Source organism: Nothobranchius furzeri, chromosome 9 (genome assembly GCF_043380555.1).
Source record: "Nothobranchius furzeri strain GRZ-AD chromosome 9, NfurGRZ-RIMD1, whole genome shotgun sequence".
NCBI lineage: Eukaryota > Metazoa > Chordata > Actinopteri > Cyprinodontiformes > Nothobranchiidae > Nothobranchius > Nothobranchius furzeri.
Window position 1 is genome coordinate 8695623 of NC_091749.1, and position 12783 is coordinate 8708405.

Below are 12783 nucleotides of genomic sequence, written 5' to 3' on the forward strand. Positions count from 1 at the left end.
CTAAATATTCAGTCCTTGTCTGTAAATTCGGTCCAGCGTTTTAGGGAACATAGTTTTGTTTTAGATTTAAGGTTTCTCAGCCCTTCTGGTGGGTTTTATAGTTCACTAATATACTATGCATATTCTCAAAATTGTTTATATTTGCTCTCTTTTTGAATGCATTTTATTTTGTCTGTACATTTAAAAAAAACTATTGTTTTTCACAGCAAAATTGTTTTGTCTGTACAGTTCTCTGTTTTGCACAAAGTAGATAGTAAAACTGAATGAAAGCATAAACATTGTTTTATTCTTTATTTTTATTATAATTACTAAAGCACTATGATTAAAATAGTATGGAAATATTCTGGATCAGCATCGTGAAGCAAATTTGTGGCCAAATTATATACAGTTAGTTTTCTGAAAAAGGAATGAAATGTCCCAGTATGTGTATGCATGAGTTTTATATGCATGAAAAAATATTTGTAAATTAGTTATGATATATCATTGTACAGACATGCCTCGTAAGGAGAGGAGGCAGAAGCAGCGACAGAAGGAGCTATGTGAGGCAGCTAAAGGCAGTGGGTCCCTCACCAGCTGGATAAAAAAAGACTACAGGTAAGTTGCATCACAGCAACAAGTGTAGAAACAATAATATACACAACTGCAATGTTTTGATGCCGGAAAATGTTTTTTGTTAGCTACTTGATCATGGATTAGGTGCAAGACATGTTAAATGTGAATAACTACAAACTTCATTCATACAATAGGTAATTTTGCCTTGTTTTCAGATGGACAGCAGGTGGAGAGTGATAGATCACATGAGGGGATTGAAGGAAGAAAAGAGGCAGAAAGCAAGTCACAGACAGAGCCAAGAGAGATTTCTGAGGAAAGGGCAAGTCAGTCTCAGGAGACTGAGGCTAAAGTGAAAGTATCAGAGAATGAGTCAGAGCCCAGTGAGAAGGAGAGTGAAGCCATAGAGAGAACATTCTCAGACCTACTTGGACTTGCACACCCAAATGATCCTGCCCATGTCCTACTTTGCAACATAAAAAACACAGAGGCCTTTATTCAAATGTGTGATAAAATTGGACCCTGCAAACCAATACTGTAATCATATCCCAAAAATGAAGAAGGTTGATCCTTTCAAAACAAGTGGTATGAGAATAATTCATGGCTAGAGTATTCTCCAAGTACTGATGCTATGTTTTGTTTCAGCTGCCGTCTTTTTTTACATGAGGAAAAACACACAAGCCGCAAAACCTGCTGGAAGACAGAAGGGTTTAATAGGTGGAGAAAGGCTTTACAAAAAATCAAAGAGCACAGTGCGTCAGAGTCTCACATGTGTAGTATGGTCAGATGGAGCTCATTCAGGAAAAAGTCATTGGAGGAAGCATTTGAAGTGGCTGACCAAGTGTCACAAGCAGCAAAAGACAAAGAGAGAGAGAGAAACAGAGAAATTTTGTCTCGTTTGATAGCCGTTACTCATTACCTAGCAAGACAGGGCCTGCCTTTCAGGGGGATGATGAGACTGCATCAAGTCAGAATCGAGGAAATTTCTTGGAGTTGGTTGAGTTGTTCAGCAAGTATGACAGTGTGATGAAAATACACCTTGATGCCATAAAAGAGCAACAAGGACCTGGAGAAAGACCTCTTGTCTCGCTCCTGTCAAACAGAAGTCAGAATGACATAATCAAAGCTTTGGCCACATCAGTAAAACGTGTCATCCAAACAGAAATGCAAGAGTGTGACATTTTTTCCATATTGTTGGATGAAACCACTGATGTTTCTCACACTGAACAGGTTTCCTTTGTTGTCAGATATGTACACAACATGGAAATCAAAGAGCGCTTCCTTCAGGTGTGTAACGTGGAATCAACATGTGGGGATGCTCTTGAAAAGCTTGTGAGGGCTCTACTAGAAGAAAATAACCTGAAGACAGACAACATCCGAGGTCAAGGTTACGATGGGGCTGCAAACATGAGTGGGCAGTTTAAGGGGCTTCAGTCGAGAATCCAGAAACAGAATCCAAAGGCTTTATATGTGCACTGCCAGGCACATTGCCTTAATCTGGTGTTGGTAGAGTGCAAAGTCAAACATTTGTTTTGTGAGTTTTTTTTAACTTGGTTGAAAAACTTTACACTTTTGTGGCCAACTCATCAAAACGACACTCAGCATTTATTAAAATGCAGAAGAAGGTGTACCCTGATCAGCGTCCACTGGAGCTGCAGAAGCTGTCGGACACTAGCTGGAGCTGCCGAGAAACTGCTCTTAAGACAATGAGGAAGGTCCTTCCAGCTTTAATGCAGTTTCTTGGGGAAATAACACAGCAAGATCCCCCAGACTCTTCAGCAGGTGATGCTATGATTCTACTCAAAAACATCAATTTTGAATTCCTCCTGTGTCTGGAGATCACCTGTCCAATCTTCCAAGTGACAGCAACAGCATCTGATGCGCTGCAGCAAAAAGACATGGACTTGGCTTCAGCATACAAAATTGTTGATGGAGCATTGAATAGGCTGTCCCACAGCAGAACGGAGGAAGAATTTGAGAAAATGTATCAACAGGCTACAGAGAAGGCAGCATCAGTGGGATTGGATCCTCCATCTGAGGTGCCTGGACAAGCTCGGAGGAGGAAAGTGCCAGCAAAGTTTAAGTTTACTGCAACAACAGCTACTGCTGAACATGTTTTCACAACCCCCCAAGAGTACTACCGTGCCAAAGTGTACTACACCTTTGTGGACACAATGACACAGGAGCTTCAGAGACGTTTTAATGGACGAGATAATTCCACATGGGACATCTTGAATGCCTTCCATTACCTGACAGTCCCAGAGAAGTGGCAAACAGCAAGAATCTCAACAGAGTCACTCCAAGCTGTGAAGAAACTCTGCCAGTTCTATGACATTGAGGAAGAAGACAAATTACTGACAGAACTTAAGGTCTTTCATGCTTCCTACTCATGCCCTCCACCAATAAATGTGACATCCATTCTTTCAGTGGTCAAAGAAAACAATGCACATTTGATCTTCCCCAACATGACTGAGCTGATGAAGACATACGGCACACTTCCGGTGTCCACAGCAACAGTGGAGCGTTCCTTCTCAAAACTCAAACTGGTTATAACCAAACTCCGCACCCTTTGCTCTGAGGAGAGGTTGTCGGAGCTTCTTTTATTGGCTGTTGAGAAAGATGTTACAGTCAACCACGGTGATGTTATTGACATTTTTCGGGACATGGCCAACAGAAAGTTACTGTTGTGATGTGTAAAATGACCTGATGACCATCTTGGTTCTTCCTGCTCTTTGCTGAACACACCCACTGTTATTTTTGTTTCCAGATTATTAAACAGTTTGATTGTTGCCTGTTGGTTTATCTTTAATTGCATTTGTATTGTTGCTTTTAATATTTGAGAGAAAAAAGAAAGATAGAATCATGATGGAAGGAAGAAACCAATAGAGTTCTACAGTCTATTCTGGTAAGGGTCATACTATGATGTTGAAAACACACACACACACACACACACACACACACACACACACACACACACAACTCTTTCTGTTTATATTTCTGTCACATTCTTATCTCTGACATAAACTCCTCTATTATCCACTAATGTTTAGATTTCCATTTATTTACCACAGGTTTTGTCTCAGATATTTCTGTCTTCCAGTTCTAAGAGTTTTCACCAATTTTTGCTATTTTTTTATTATCTTACATAAATTTTGTAATTGACTAACATTTCTCCTCTGTTCGTTTTACTACTTACAGTCTGAGATCAACACAGCCTTGCCCTCCAGCATCATCAGCAGCAGCAAGAGGAGCAACCCTGCAACAGCTACACTGTACCCCATCATCAGGTAAAATAGGACAGCAACAGATCAGGAAGTGGAGCAGGTTGTCCAGTAATAAGAAGGTTGCAGGTTTGATCCTGACTGTAATCAGAGATTGATGCTGTTGTGTCCTTGGGCAATACACTTAACCTGCTTTGCCTGCTGGTGGTGGTCGGAGGGACAGGTGGCGCCTGTGCTCAGCAGCTTCACCTCTGTCAGTGCGCTCCAGAGCAGCTATGGCTACATCATAGCTCATCACCATCAGTGTGTTAATGTGTGTGAATGACTGTGTTGTAAGGTGCCTTGGGGGGTTGTAGAACCCTAAGAAGGCATTATACAAATACAGACCATTTACCAAACAAGTTACTTTTGCTTTACATTGTCCTTATGTGGTAAGGGTGTATATAATGATTCGCTTCCATTTTGAATTTCTAATAAATATGATTTGTTATTCAGCCGGGTATACTGTGGTTATGTCATGGTGTTAGAAAATATTATTCTGTGTGTCCCTTTTTAAATTTGAGCACCCGCCCCTTCAAAGGTCTCTGCACGGCCCTGCTGGCGTGGTTGAAACACCATCATTACTTTTTATTTCAATAGTAGTACAACATATGCGATCCAGGGCGTAAGGCAAAGCAGATTAGAAAATAACGTTTTTAGCCTCGTTGACTTGCATTCCTTTTTTCGTTCTTCCGGGGACCCATGAGCCGACCAGGAAGGGAGGAGCCTTAGGCTTCCTATGCAGAGTGAGCAACTATGCCCATTTCTGAGCAGCCTATGTTTACAACAACCGGCGTACTATTGAAAACAGATCACATGGGATGACTAGTGACTTTTCTAGCCTACCTGATAGGATTTTATATTTAAATTTATTTTTATTTATTTTGTTTGAATGTATTTACATTTTAACTATCATGCCACACCTTGTGTCTGATTTTGTGAAAAATGTGTTTGTTTCAGTAGAAATGAATGCACTGGGGGCGAATGGAGACCCATCTAAAATGGCGGCCGGCCACTATGGCAGTCCACGGGGCATCTACATATGTCTGTGGTTGTAGCAATGCTGTTAGTTCTGTCAGAATTTGTTTCCCCGGCGTTGGGAGGGCGCCGTCCAGAAACAGCAATACAGCGTCATCTCCGCCTCATTTACTTTTACGGAAAAATGAAAGATGATCTTGTGGGTGACAGTTGTATTCTTATCGTTCTAACGTGATGTTTGATCAAGCTCGAACGTTTCCTGTGGAGAGGATCATCATGTCTGTGGTAACTCCTGCCTTATAAAGACAAAAACAGCTTCATTTATACAGCACATTTCATACACAGAGGCAACTCAATGTGCTTTACAGTAGCAAATACACCGGAAAACAGCCGACTCCTATATTCTGGCATAACTTGTAGCTTATGGAAGCACATTCAGCCGGAAAAAATAAACAGCTCCGGTTTTCCGACTTAACGAGATAACTTTTACGGAAAAAAAGTAAAGTGGCTGTTATCTTAATTAACAAGATAACTTAAAAAATAAATAAATAAAATCCATCTGCACTGCTAATGAGGCTCTGTGGCATTACTGACTGGCTCATTATTCAAGTCACTTTCCCTATGTTCACTACTATTGTCTCTAATTAAATGGGCATTGAAGATAAGTCATCCCTGGATCATCTCAGTCGGTCCGGTCGTCTGAGAGCGGCTGGGTGGGGGTTGGGATAACTCCTCTAATGTCACAGAGCATCATTACTGCAGAGGGATTCTTTTATTTTAAAAAAGTATCTTGTTAATTCAGAAAACAGAGCCATTTTTTGTTTTTTATTTTTGCAAAAGTTATCTCGTTAATTCATTTATTTTTTTGGGCTGAATGTGCTTCCATAAGCCACAGGAGCAGCCAGTAGTGTCCAGTGATGTGAAAGTGAGCACAATTGGCCAAGCTGTCTTGTGGGCTCGGCCACACATGGCTAATTTGCATAGAACAAAAATATTTAGCTCACAGATTTAGTTTTAGATTTAACATTTAGATTTGAAAGTGGGATTTACATTTAGATTTAACATTTATACTTAGTATTTAGACTTAAGTTTAAATTTAGCATTTAGATTTAACAATTAAGTGTAGATATAAGATGAAATTATGTCATTTGAACATCATTTTAAATGTAATTAAAGTTGCTAAATGTCAAAAAAATGTCTGCTAAATTATTTGCACCAGCAATTTACACTTGGCATCCCATAGACATTGAAAGGTTTGAAGCGGACACTGGGTAATTTATGCAGAAGAATAAAAACCTCAGAAGAAAAGAGACTGACTTGATTTTATTGACTGGTTGTGCTGTGAAGAGAGCCGACCAGCGAGCCCACTCCTCCCTCAGTTCTTTCTGCGTCTTTCTCTGACAACCAGAAGAAAAATCAATCTGACCCTGAATCACATTTCACTTTCAAGAAAAAGAAAAATCACAAAATACAGTTTTTGGAATACGACACAGTATGGTTAGATTTAAAAGGATTAAATGAATTAAACATTTCACTACAGCTCATATCTGCCTCTGCAGGGCAAGCAGTCAGTCAAGTGTTGGCTCACCTCGTGGAGGCAGAAGGTGGTTTCAAACACATCCTCTGAAATGAGCTTCTCCAGGTTATCTGAAACGAGATGACGTTGGAGGGCATCAGGCCTTTTTTCAGCCTGTTACAGAACAACCAATGCAGCTACTGTCCAGCAACACTCGCTTTGTGTGATTCTAATCCGAGGCAAAGTGTTGATGTTTGGATGTAGGAACTGTAAAAGAGGGGTAAAGATATGTTAAAGCTGCTGCCAGTAGCTCATCAGTGTCACCATGGTAACCATAGGGTCATTATCAAACAACAGTTGAACATCCTCCATCCATCCGTCCATCCACCCGTTCCTTTTCTTCCGATTATCCGGAGTCGGGTCGTGGGGGCAGTAGCCTAACTCAAGAGTCCCAGACTTCCCTCTTCCCAGCCACTTGGGCCAGCTCCTCCGGGGAATTCCCATGGCGTTCCCTGGCTAGGTGAGAGACCTAGTCCCTCCACCGTGTCACGGGTCTACTTTAGGTCTCCTCCCGGTTGGACGTGCCCGGAAAACCTCATCAGGGAGGCGTCCAGGAGGCATCCTGACCAGATGCCCGAGCCACCTCAACTGGCTCCTCTCGATGTCGAGGAGCAGCGTGTCTACTCCGAACCCCTCCCGTATGACCAAGCTTCTCACCCTATCTCTAAGGGAGAGCCCAGCAACTCTTCGGAGAAAACTCATTTCGGCCGCTTGTATCGCAATCTTTCGGTCACTACCCAAAGCTCATGACCATAGGTGAGGGTAGGAACGTAGATCAACCGGTAAACCGAGAGCTTCGCCTTCTGACTCAGCTCTCTCTTCACCACGACAGACCGGTACAACGCTCGCATCACTGCAGATAAAGCACCAATCCGCCTATCGGTCTCATGCTCCAGTTTTTCCTCACTCGTGAACAAGACCCAGAGATACTTAAACTCCTCCACTTGGGGCAGGACCTCATCCCTGACCCGGAGAAGGCATTCTACCCTTTTCCGAATCAAAACTGTGGTCTCAGATTTAGAGGAGCTGATTCTCATCCCAGCTGATTCACACTCGGCTGCGAACCGCTCCAGCGAAAGCCGAAGATCACGTTCTGATGAAGCCAACAGGACCACATCATCTGCAAAAAGCAGAGACCTGATCCTCGGGTCACCAAAACGGATGCCCTCCACACCTTGGCTGTGCCTAGAAATCCTGTCCATAAAGGTTATGAACAGAATCGTGACAAAGGGGGCAGCCTTGGCGGAGTACAACTCTCACTGGAAACGAGCCCGACTTACTGCCGGCAATGCAGACCACGCTCTGACACCGGTCATCCAGGGACCTAACAGCCCGTATCAGAGGGCCTGGTACCCCATTCTCCCGGAGTACCCCCCACAGGGCCCCCCCAAGGGACGCGGTCAAACGCCTTCTCCAAATCCACAAAACACATGTAGACTGGTTGGCACCCTCCAGGATCCCCCTAAGGGTATAGAGCTGGTCCAGTGTTCCACGGCCAGGACGAAAACCATATTGCTCCTCCTGAATCTGAGGTTCAACAATCCGATGGACCCTCCTCTCCAGAACCCCTGAATAGACCTACCAGGAAGGCTCAGGAGTGTGATCCCCCTGTAGTTGGAACACACCCTGCGGTCCCCCTTTTTAAATAAGGGGACCACCAGTCCAGTGGGACTGCCCCCAATGTCCATGCGATATTGCAGAGCCGCATCAGCCAACACATCCCCACAACATCCAGAGCCTTAAGGAACTCCGGGCGGATCTCATCCAGCCCCGGAGCCTTGCCACAGAGGAGCTTTTTAACCACCTCAGTGACGTCAGCACCAGAGATTTGAGAGCCCAACCCAAAGTCCCCAGACTCTGCTTCCTCACTGGAAGATGTGTCGCTGGGATTGAGGAGGTCTTCGAAGTATTCTGCCCACTGATCCACAATGTCCTGAGTAGAGGTCAGCAGCACACCGTCCCCACTATAGATAGTGTTGGTAGTGCATTGCTTGCAGTGCTGTTGAACATCCTGTAAAGGAAAACCTTCAAAAGTTCTGTGATTGTGTCAAAACCATCAGAGACCAAGACAGCAATCCAGGTATGGAAAGTCCAACTTCCTGTTTGAAATCTGAAGGATGTGTCCACACATGAGCTCCAAACAGAGTGGGGCTTTCTCCTGGTTCACCTAAATCCTGCCCAGGGTTATCAGTTGCCACATACCACTTTCCTGAATAAACGGTATGATTTTATGTAGAATTAGCTTTTCATTTTTACCTGTGGGTTATGAAAGCACACGGACATGGCAGAATCATGAAATAGCCAGTAACAATCATCTTCTCATGCTTATGCACTGACACCATTGATTAAAGTACATTTTTGTTTCTTAATGACAGTGTTTATGTTGTCATGTTTGCAACGCTGGTACAGGGACCAGTCTACACCCCCTGGTAAAATGTCAGGTTCCTGTGCTGTACAAAATGAGATAAAGATAAATTGTTTCAGAACTGTTACCACCTTTATCATATCCTATAAACTGTACCACTCCATAAAAAAACTGAAGTCCTTTAGGTGGAGGAAAGTAAACAAAACAAAAATTAAAGTGGTTGCATAAGCGTGCACACTCTTAAATACTTTGTTGAAGCACCATTTGGTTTTATTGCAGCACTAAATCTTTTAGGGTGTGAGGATCAGCATGGCAGAAACACTCCTAATCTGTCAGATTAAGAGGTCATCTCCTGTGCGTGGCCCTCTTCAGATCACCGCCCAGGTTTATTATGGGATTAAGGTCTGGGCTCTGGCAGGACTATTCCAAAACTTTAAACTTCTTCTGGTGAAGCCAGATTTGGATGTATTCTTTGGGTCGTTGTCATGTTGACTGATAAAGTTCCTCCTCATGTTCAGCTTTCTAGCAGAAGGCTGAACGTTTTGTACCAGTATTGACTGATATTTGGAAATGTTCATAATTCCATCTTAACTGAGGCCTCAATTACTGACAAACAGCCCCAAAGCATGATCCTGCCATCACCATGCTTCACTGTGGGTATGATGTCCTTTTGGTGATGTGCAGTATTGTTTTGCACCAAACATAATTTTTGGAATTATGGCTAAAAATTTCCATCTTGGTTTCATCAGACCATAGCAATTGTCCCACATGCTTTTGAGAGACTTCGATGTGTTTTTGCTAAATGTAGCCTGGCTCATGGGCGTAGTTTTGACTTTAGGAGTGGGGGGCACACAACCGGCATGAGGATCGGAGGGGCTCTTTACAGTAAGTATACAAAATATGTATAAAACTACTGCCTAGAGGCTCTTTAATGCAATGTCGGGAATGCAGCACTGTCAAGTACACAGGTGGCAGGAAAGGCCAATCACACGTTAGCAAGTATCAGCAGAGCCAATAGATGAGCTTATGGACGGTTCTAATGGGAAACAACACAAGAGGTTGTTTTCCGCTTGGTCCTAGTGCTTAACCAGTGTCTATGTAATATAATGTAATGTTGTTTTTGAGTGGTAAAAAGTGCAGGGGACAGAAATTGACTTTGGAAAAAGGGGGAGGGCACCCCTCCTCCTAAAGGATTTCCGTTAGGCTTTCATTTGAGTGGTGCAGTTTATCGGACACAGTAAAGGTGGTAAAAGCTCTGAAATCAGGAGCCTGACGTTTTACCTGGGGCGCAGACCTTTGATAGAACTGAATTAACTAAACCGTCGTAAACAAACCACTTACCTTTTGAGTTGACAAACGTCTGATGAAGAATGAAATCAACGATTCGGATTCTGGAAGAAGAGGAAAAGGTTTAAAACCACCACTGACACTGGGATGTTACAGGTCAATCAGCTGGCTTGTCCCAGTTGGACTTCCTGTTGGACAGTTTCACACACAGCAGGGCAGATGTGTCGCTGTATTGTTTTAAAATGGCTTTGAGTTGTGTTTTCTCGTTTCACAGAAGAGGAGGATGACATCAAAGGAACATTCCTGAGGAGGTGCTTCGCTTTCTGGCTTTGAGCTCATCAACACCGCCCAGCATCTGTCTGGTACCAGGACCGGGGCAGATCTAGGATCACCTCCAGACCCTGAAGGAGTCCGTGGGTAGTCGTCAGTTTATATAGTTGTGTATGTGATGAAGTATTCTCATTATCAACTTTTCATACAAAGAAAACCAACAGGAATGGTGTGTGTCCTGCTGCTGCTGCTTGTTAGGACTAAAGACTTTGACTCTGAAAGGGCATCTGGTTTGGTGAGATTCTGGTCATCTGAGGTTTCGGGCTCAGCTCTACACATCTGGGAACTAGAAAAACTTGCGCTGTGGTATTTGAATGGATGTTATTTTCACAACCACTGCCTACAACACCCTGATGGTGCTTCATGTCATCACAGATCCTATTCTGATGGGATCTGGTGAGAACCGAGGGAGGTAGATCCTGTAAAGGAACCGGATGACCCAGATTTCCTCCAGTCAGGATGTTAGAAGGTTTTACTGATGATACATACAATAAAGAGTTCTGCCTGTTCCTGAAGCCTTTTACAGAAAAACACGAGTTTCTCTTTCTAGTAACAAAAGCTGATCATGAGAGACCTCAATAACTCCAACTCCGCCCCTTCCTGCTCCTGCATTAGTCATTTATGTCACACACACACTTGGGAGTATCCAGCAGCTGATCGGTTATGAGGAATCAGAATTTGCAGCGGATGACAAAGTCTCAACCAGCAGATGTAGCTCTCAGTGCTCATCAACATGTTTAAAGTAGCCAATCTCCAGGACGATCCTCTGCGCCTCTCGAGGGGGGCGGGGGCCTTTCTGGTTGCAGTCTCCCTGGGGTCCCTGTGTTCTGGGGCAGCTCCTGGATCTCTGGGACTTGGAGCTCCCCCCGTCTCCTGCACATATTTAGGGGGCAGATCTGTGGACCATCACACTCTCTATTGGACGCTCCTATAGAGAAACCTTACATATACAAGTGCATGTGCACACACAGGTGATCACATGGTGCTCTCATAAGTGTGGACTTAGGCACGTTCAACACATGTCTTAAGGCTATGGTTGGCACTAAATGCACTGTGATTTATTATTGTGTGATTGTTCAGTTAAACAATGTTGATTATATATTTCCTCATCAGGCTGACGCAGTGATAGCTTGCTCCTGATGAATTGTTGTGTGTCTATTTTCTGCAGGCCTAGAAGCAGACTCTTGTTCATCATTTCCCCGTCTCTTCCTTTCTCTTGCACCTCTGTCTCCGTGTCTGGTCAGAATTATAAAGCATCAAAAAACAATAACAATAAAGTTTTAAGTATCAGGCGTGACATTAAAAGCAGACACTTTGATGCTCCATCTGAGAGTAAATCTGTAAGGCGTGTCACCAGCATTCAGACATCAATTCTGTTTAGTTCACAGCCAGAAAGGACACGAAAAAAATAAAGTAGCCAATATCTGAGGAAACGTATCGTTTATCTTGTGTTTTCTCCAACAGCAACAGATGATGAGTGTGTCCCAGAATCTGCAGCCTTTGCTCCTCGCTGTCAGCACAAGACTACCTGATCACCTCCTTTTAGTTTAACGTGTAAGAAGTTTGAGAAAACTCAGAAGGGACGGAGAATGACTTGCAAATACAACAAGTAAGACAGAATCACAAATCAACCAAAATGATGTCATATGACCCTGCATGACCCAGCTACGCATAAACCGGTCCAAAAACGTGTCGGCGTTCGGGCAGAAAATAACCCAAAGCCTAAAAATCTGATGTGTTTAGCCTCATTAGAGCACAGCAGAGTACCAATCTATCTCTCTCTCTCTCTCTCTCACACACACACACGCACGCACGCACACACACACACACACACACACACACACACACACACACACACACACGTCCAGAGCTATTCAGAGATTAAACATTCCATTCCTCCAACTCATTAACTGTTATTTACAGCCTGCTTCCTACTTTAATTTTAGTAAAACAGGAAAGTCGACTTTGATTAAAGAGGTGAGCGTCGGTTCCTGCAGACCGCACAGCCAGGTCACCTTCAAACGACTACACACTCTCGTGGAACTACGATCCCTATTAACTCCTGTAGAAAGGTCTGGGGCTTCCTTGATCATCACAAACTATTTCTGCTGTCGCTTTTAAAGCTGTTGTTGCTGTGTGTGTGTGTGTGTGTGTGTGTGTGTGTGTGTGTGTGTGTGTGTGTGTGTGTGTCCCACCTGTTAGCTTGGTTGATGGCTCCATTCACCTCCCCGATCCAGTTGCAGGAGTCAGAGACTTTGAGCAGATACTGATAGTCTTCAAATATCTCATCTGGAGCTCGCAGGCCATAGAATTCTTTGCCAGCTTGGGTTATATGCTATCAAACACACACACACACACACACACACACACACACACACACACACACACACATAGAGGTTATTGCGTGTTACCACCTGCGTGATGGGTCCAGTTAGCGG

The 12783-nt window shown here is 43.5% G+C and overlaps 1 protein-coding gene across 1 annotated transcript in view; it reads right to left on the bottom strand.

Annotated features, from left to right (window-relative positions):
• Positions 1–12783, bottom strand: part of LOC107397225 (anoctamin-9) — an 84026-nt gene that overhangs the window by 63039 nt on the left and 8204 nt on the right. The window contains exons 4-7 of the mRNA XM_054735284.2: positions 12541–12680; positions 10070–10119; positions 6376–6434; positions 6105–6184 (exon numbers count right to left, since the gene is read on the bottom strand). Of these exons, the coding sequence (XP_054591259.1) occupies positions 6105–6184; positions 6376–6434; positions 10070–10119; positions 12541–12680 (329 nt within the window). The remainder of the gene's footprint in view (positions 1–6104; positions 6185–6375; positions 6435–10069; positions 10120–12540; positions 12681–12783) is intronic.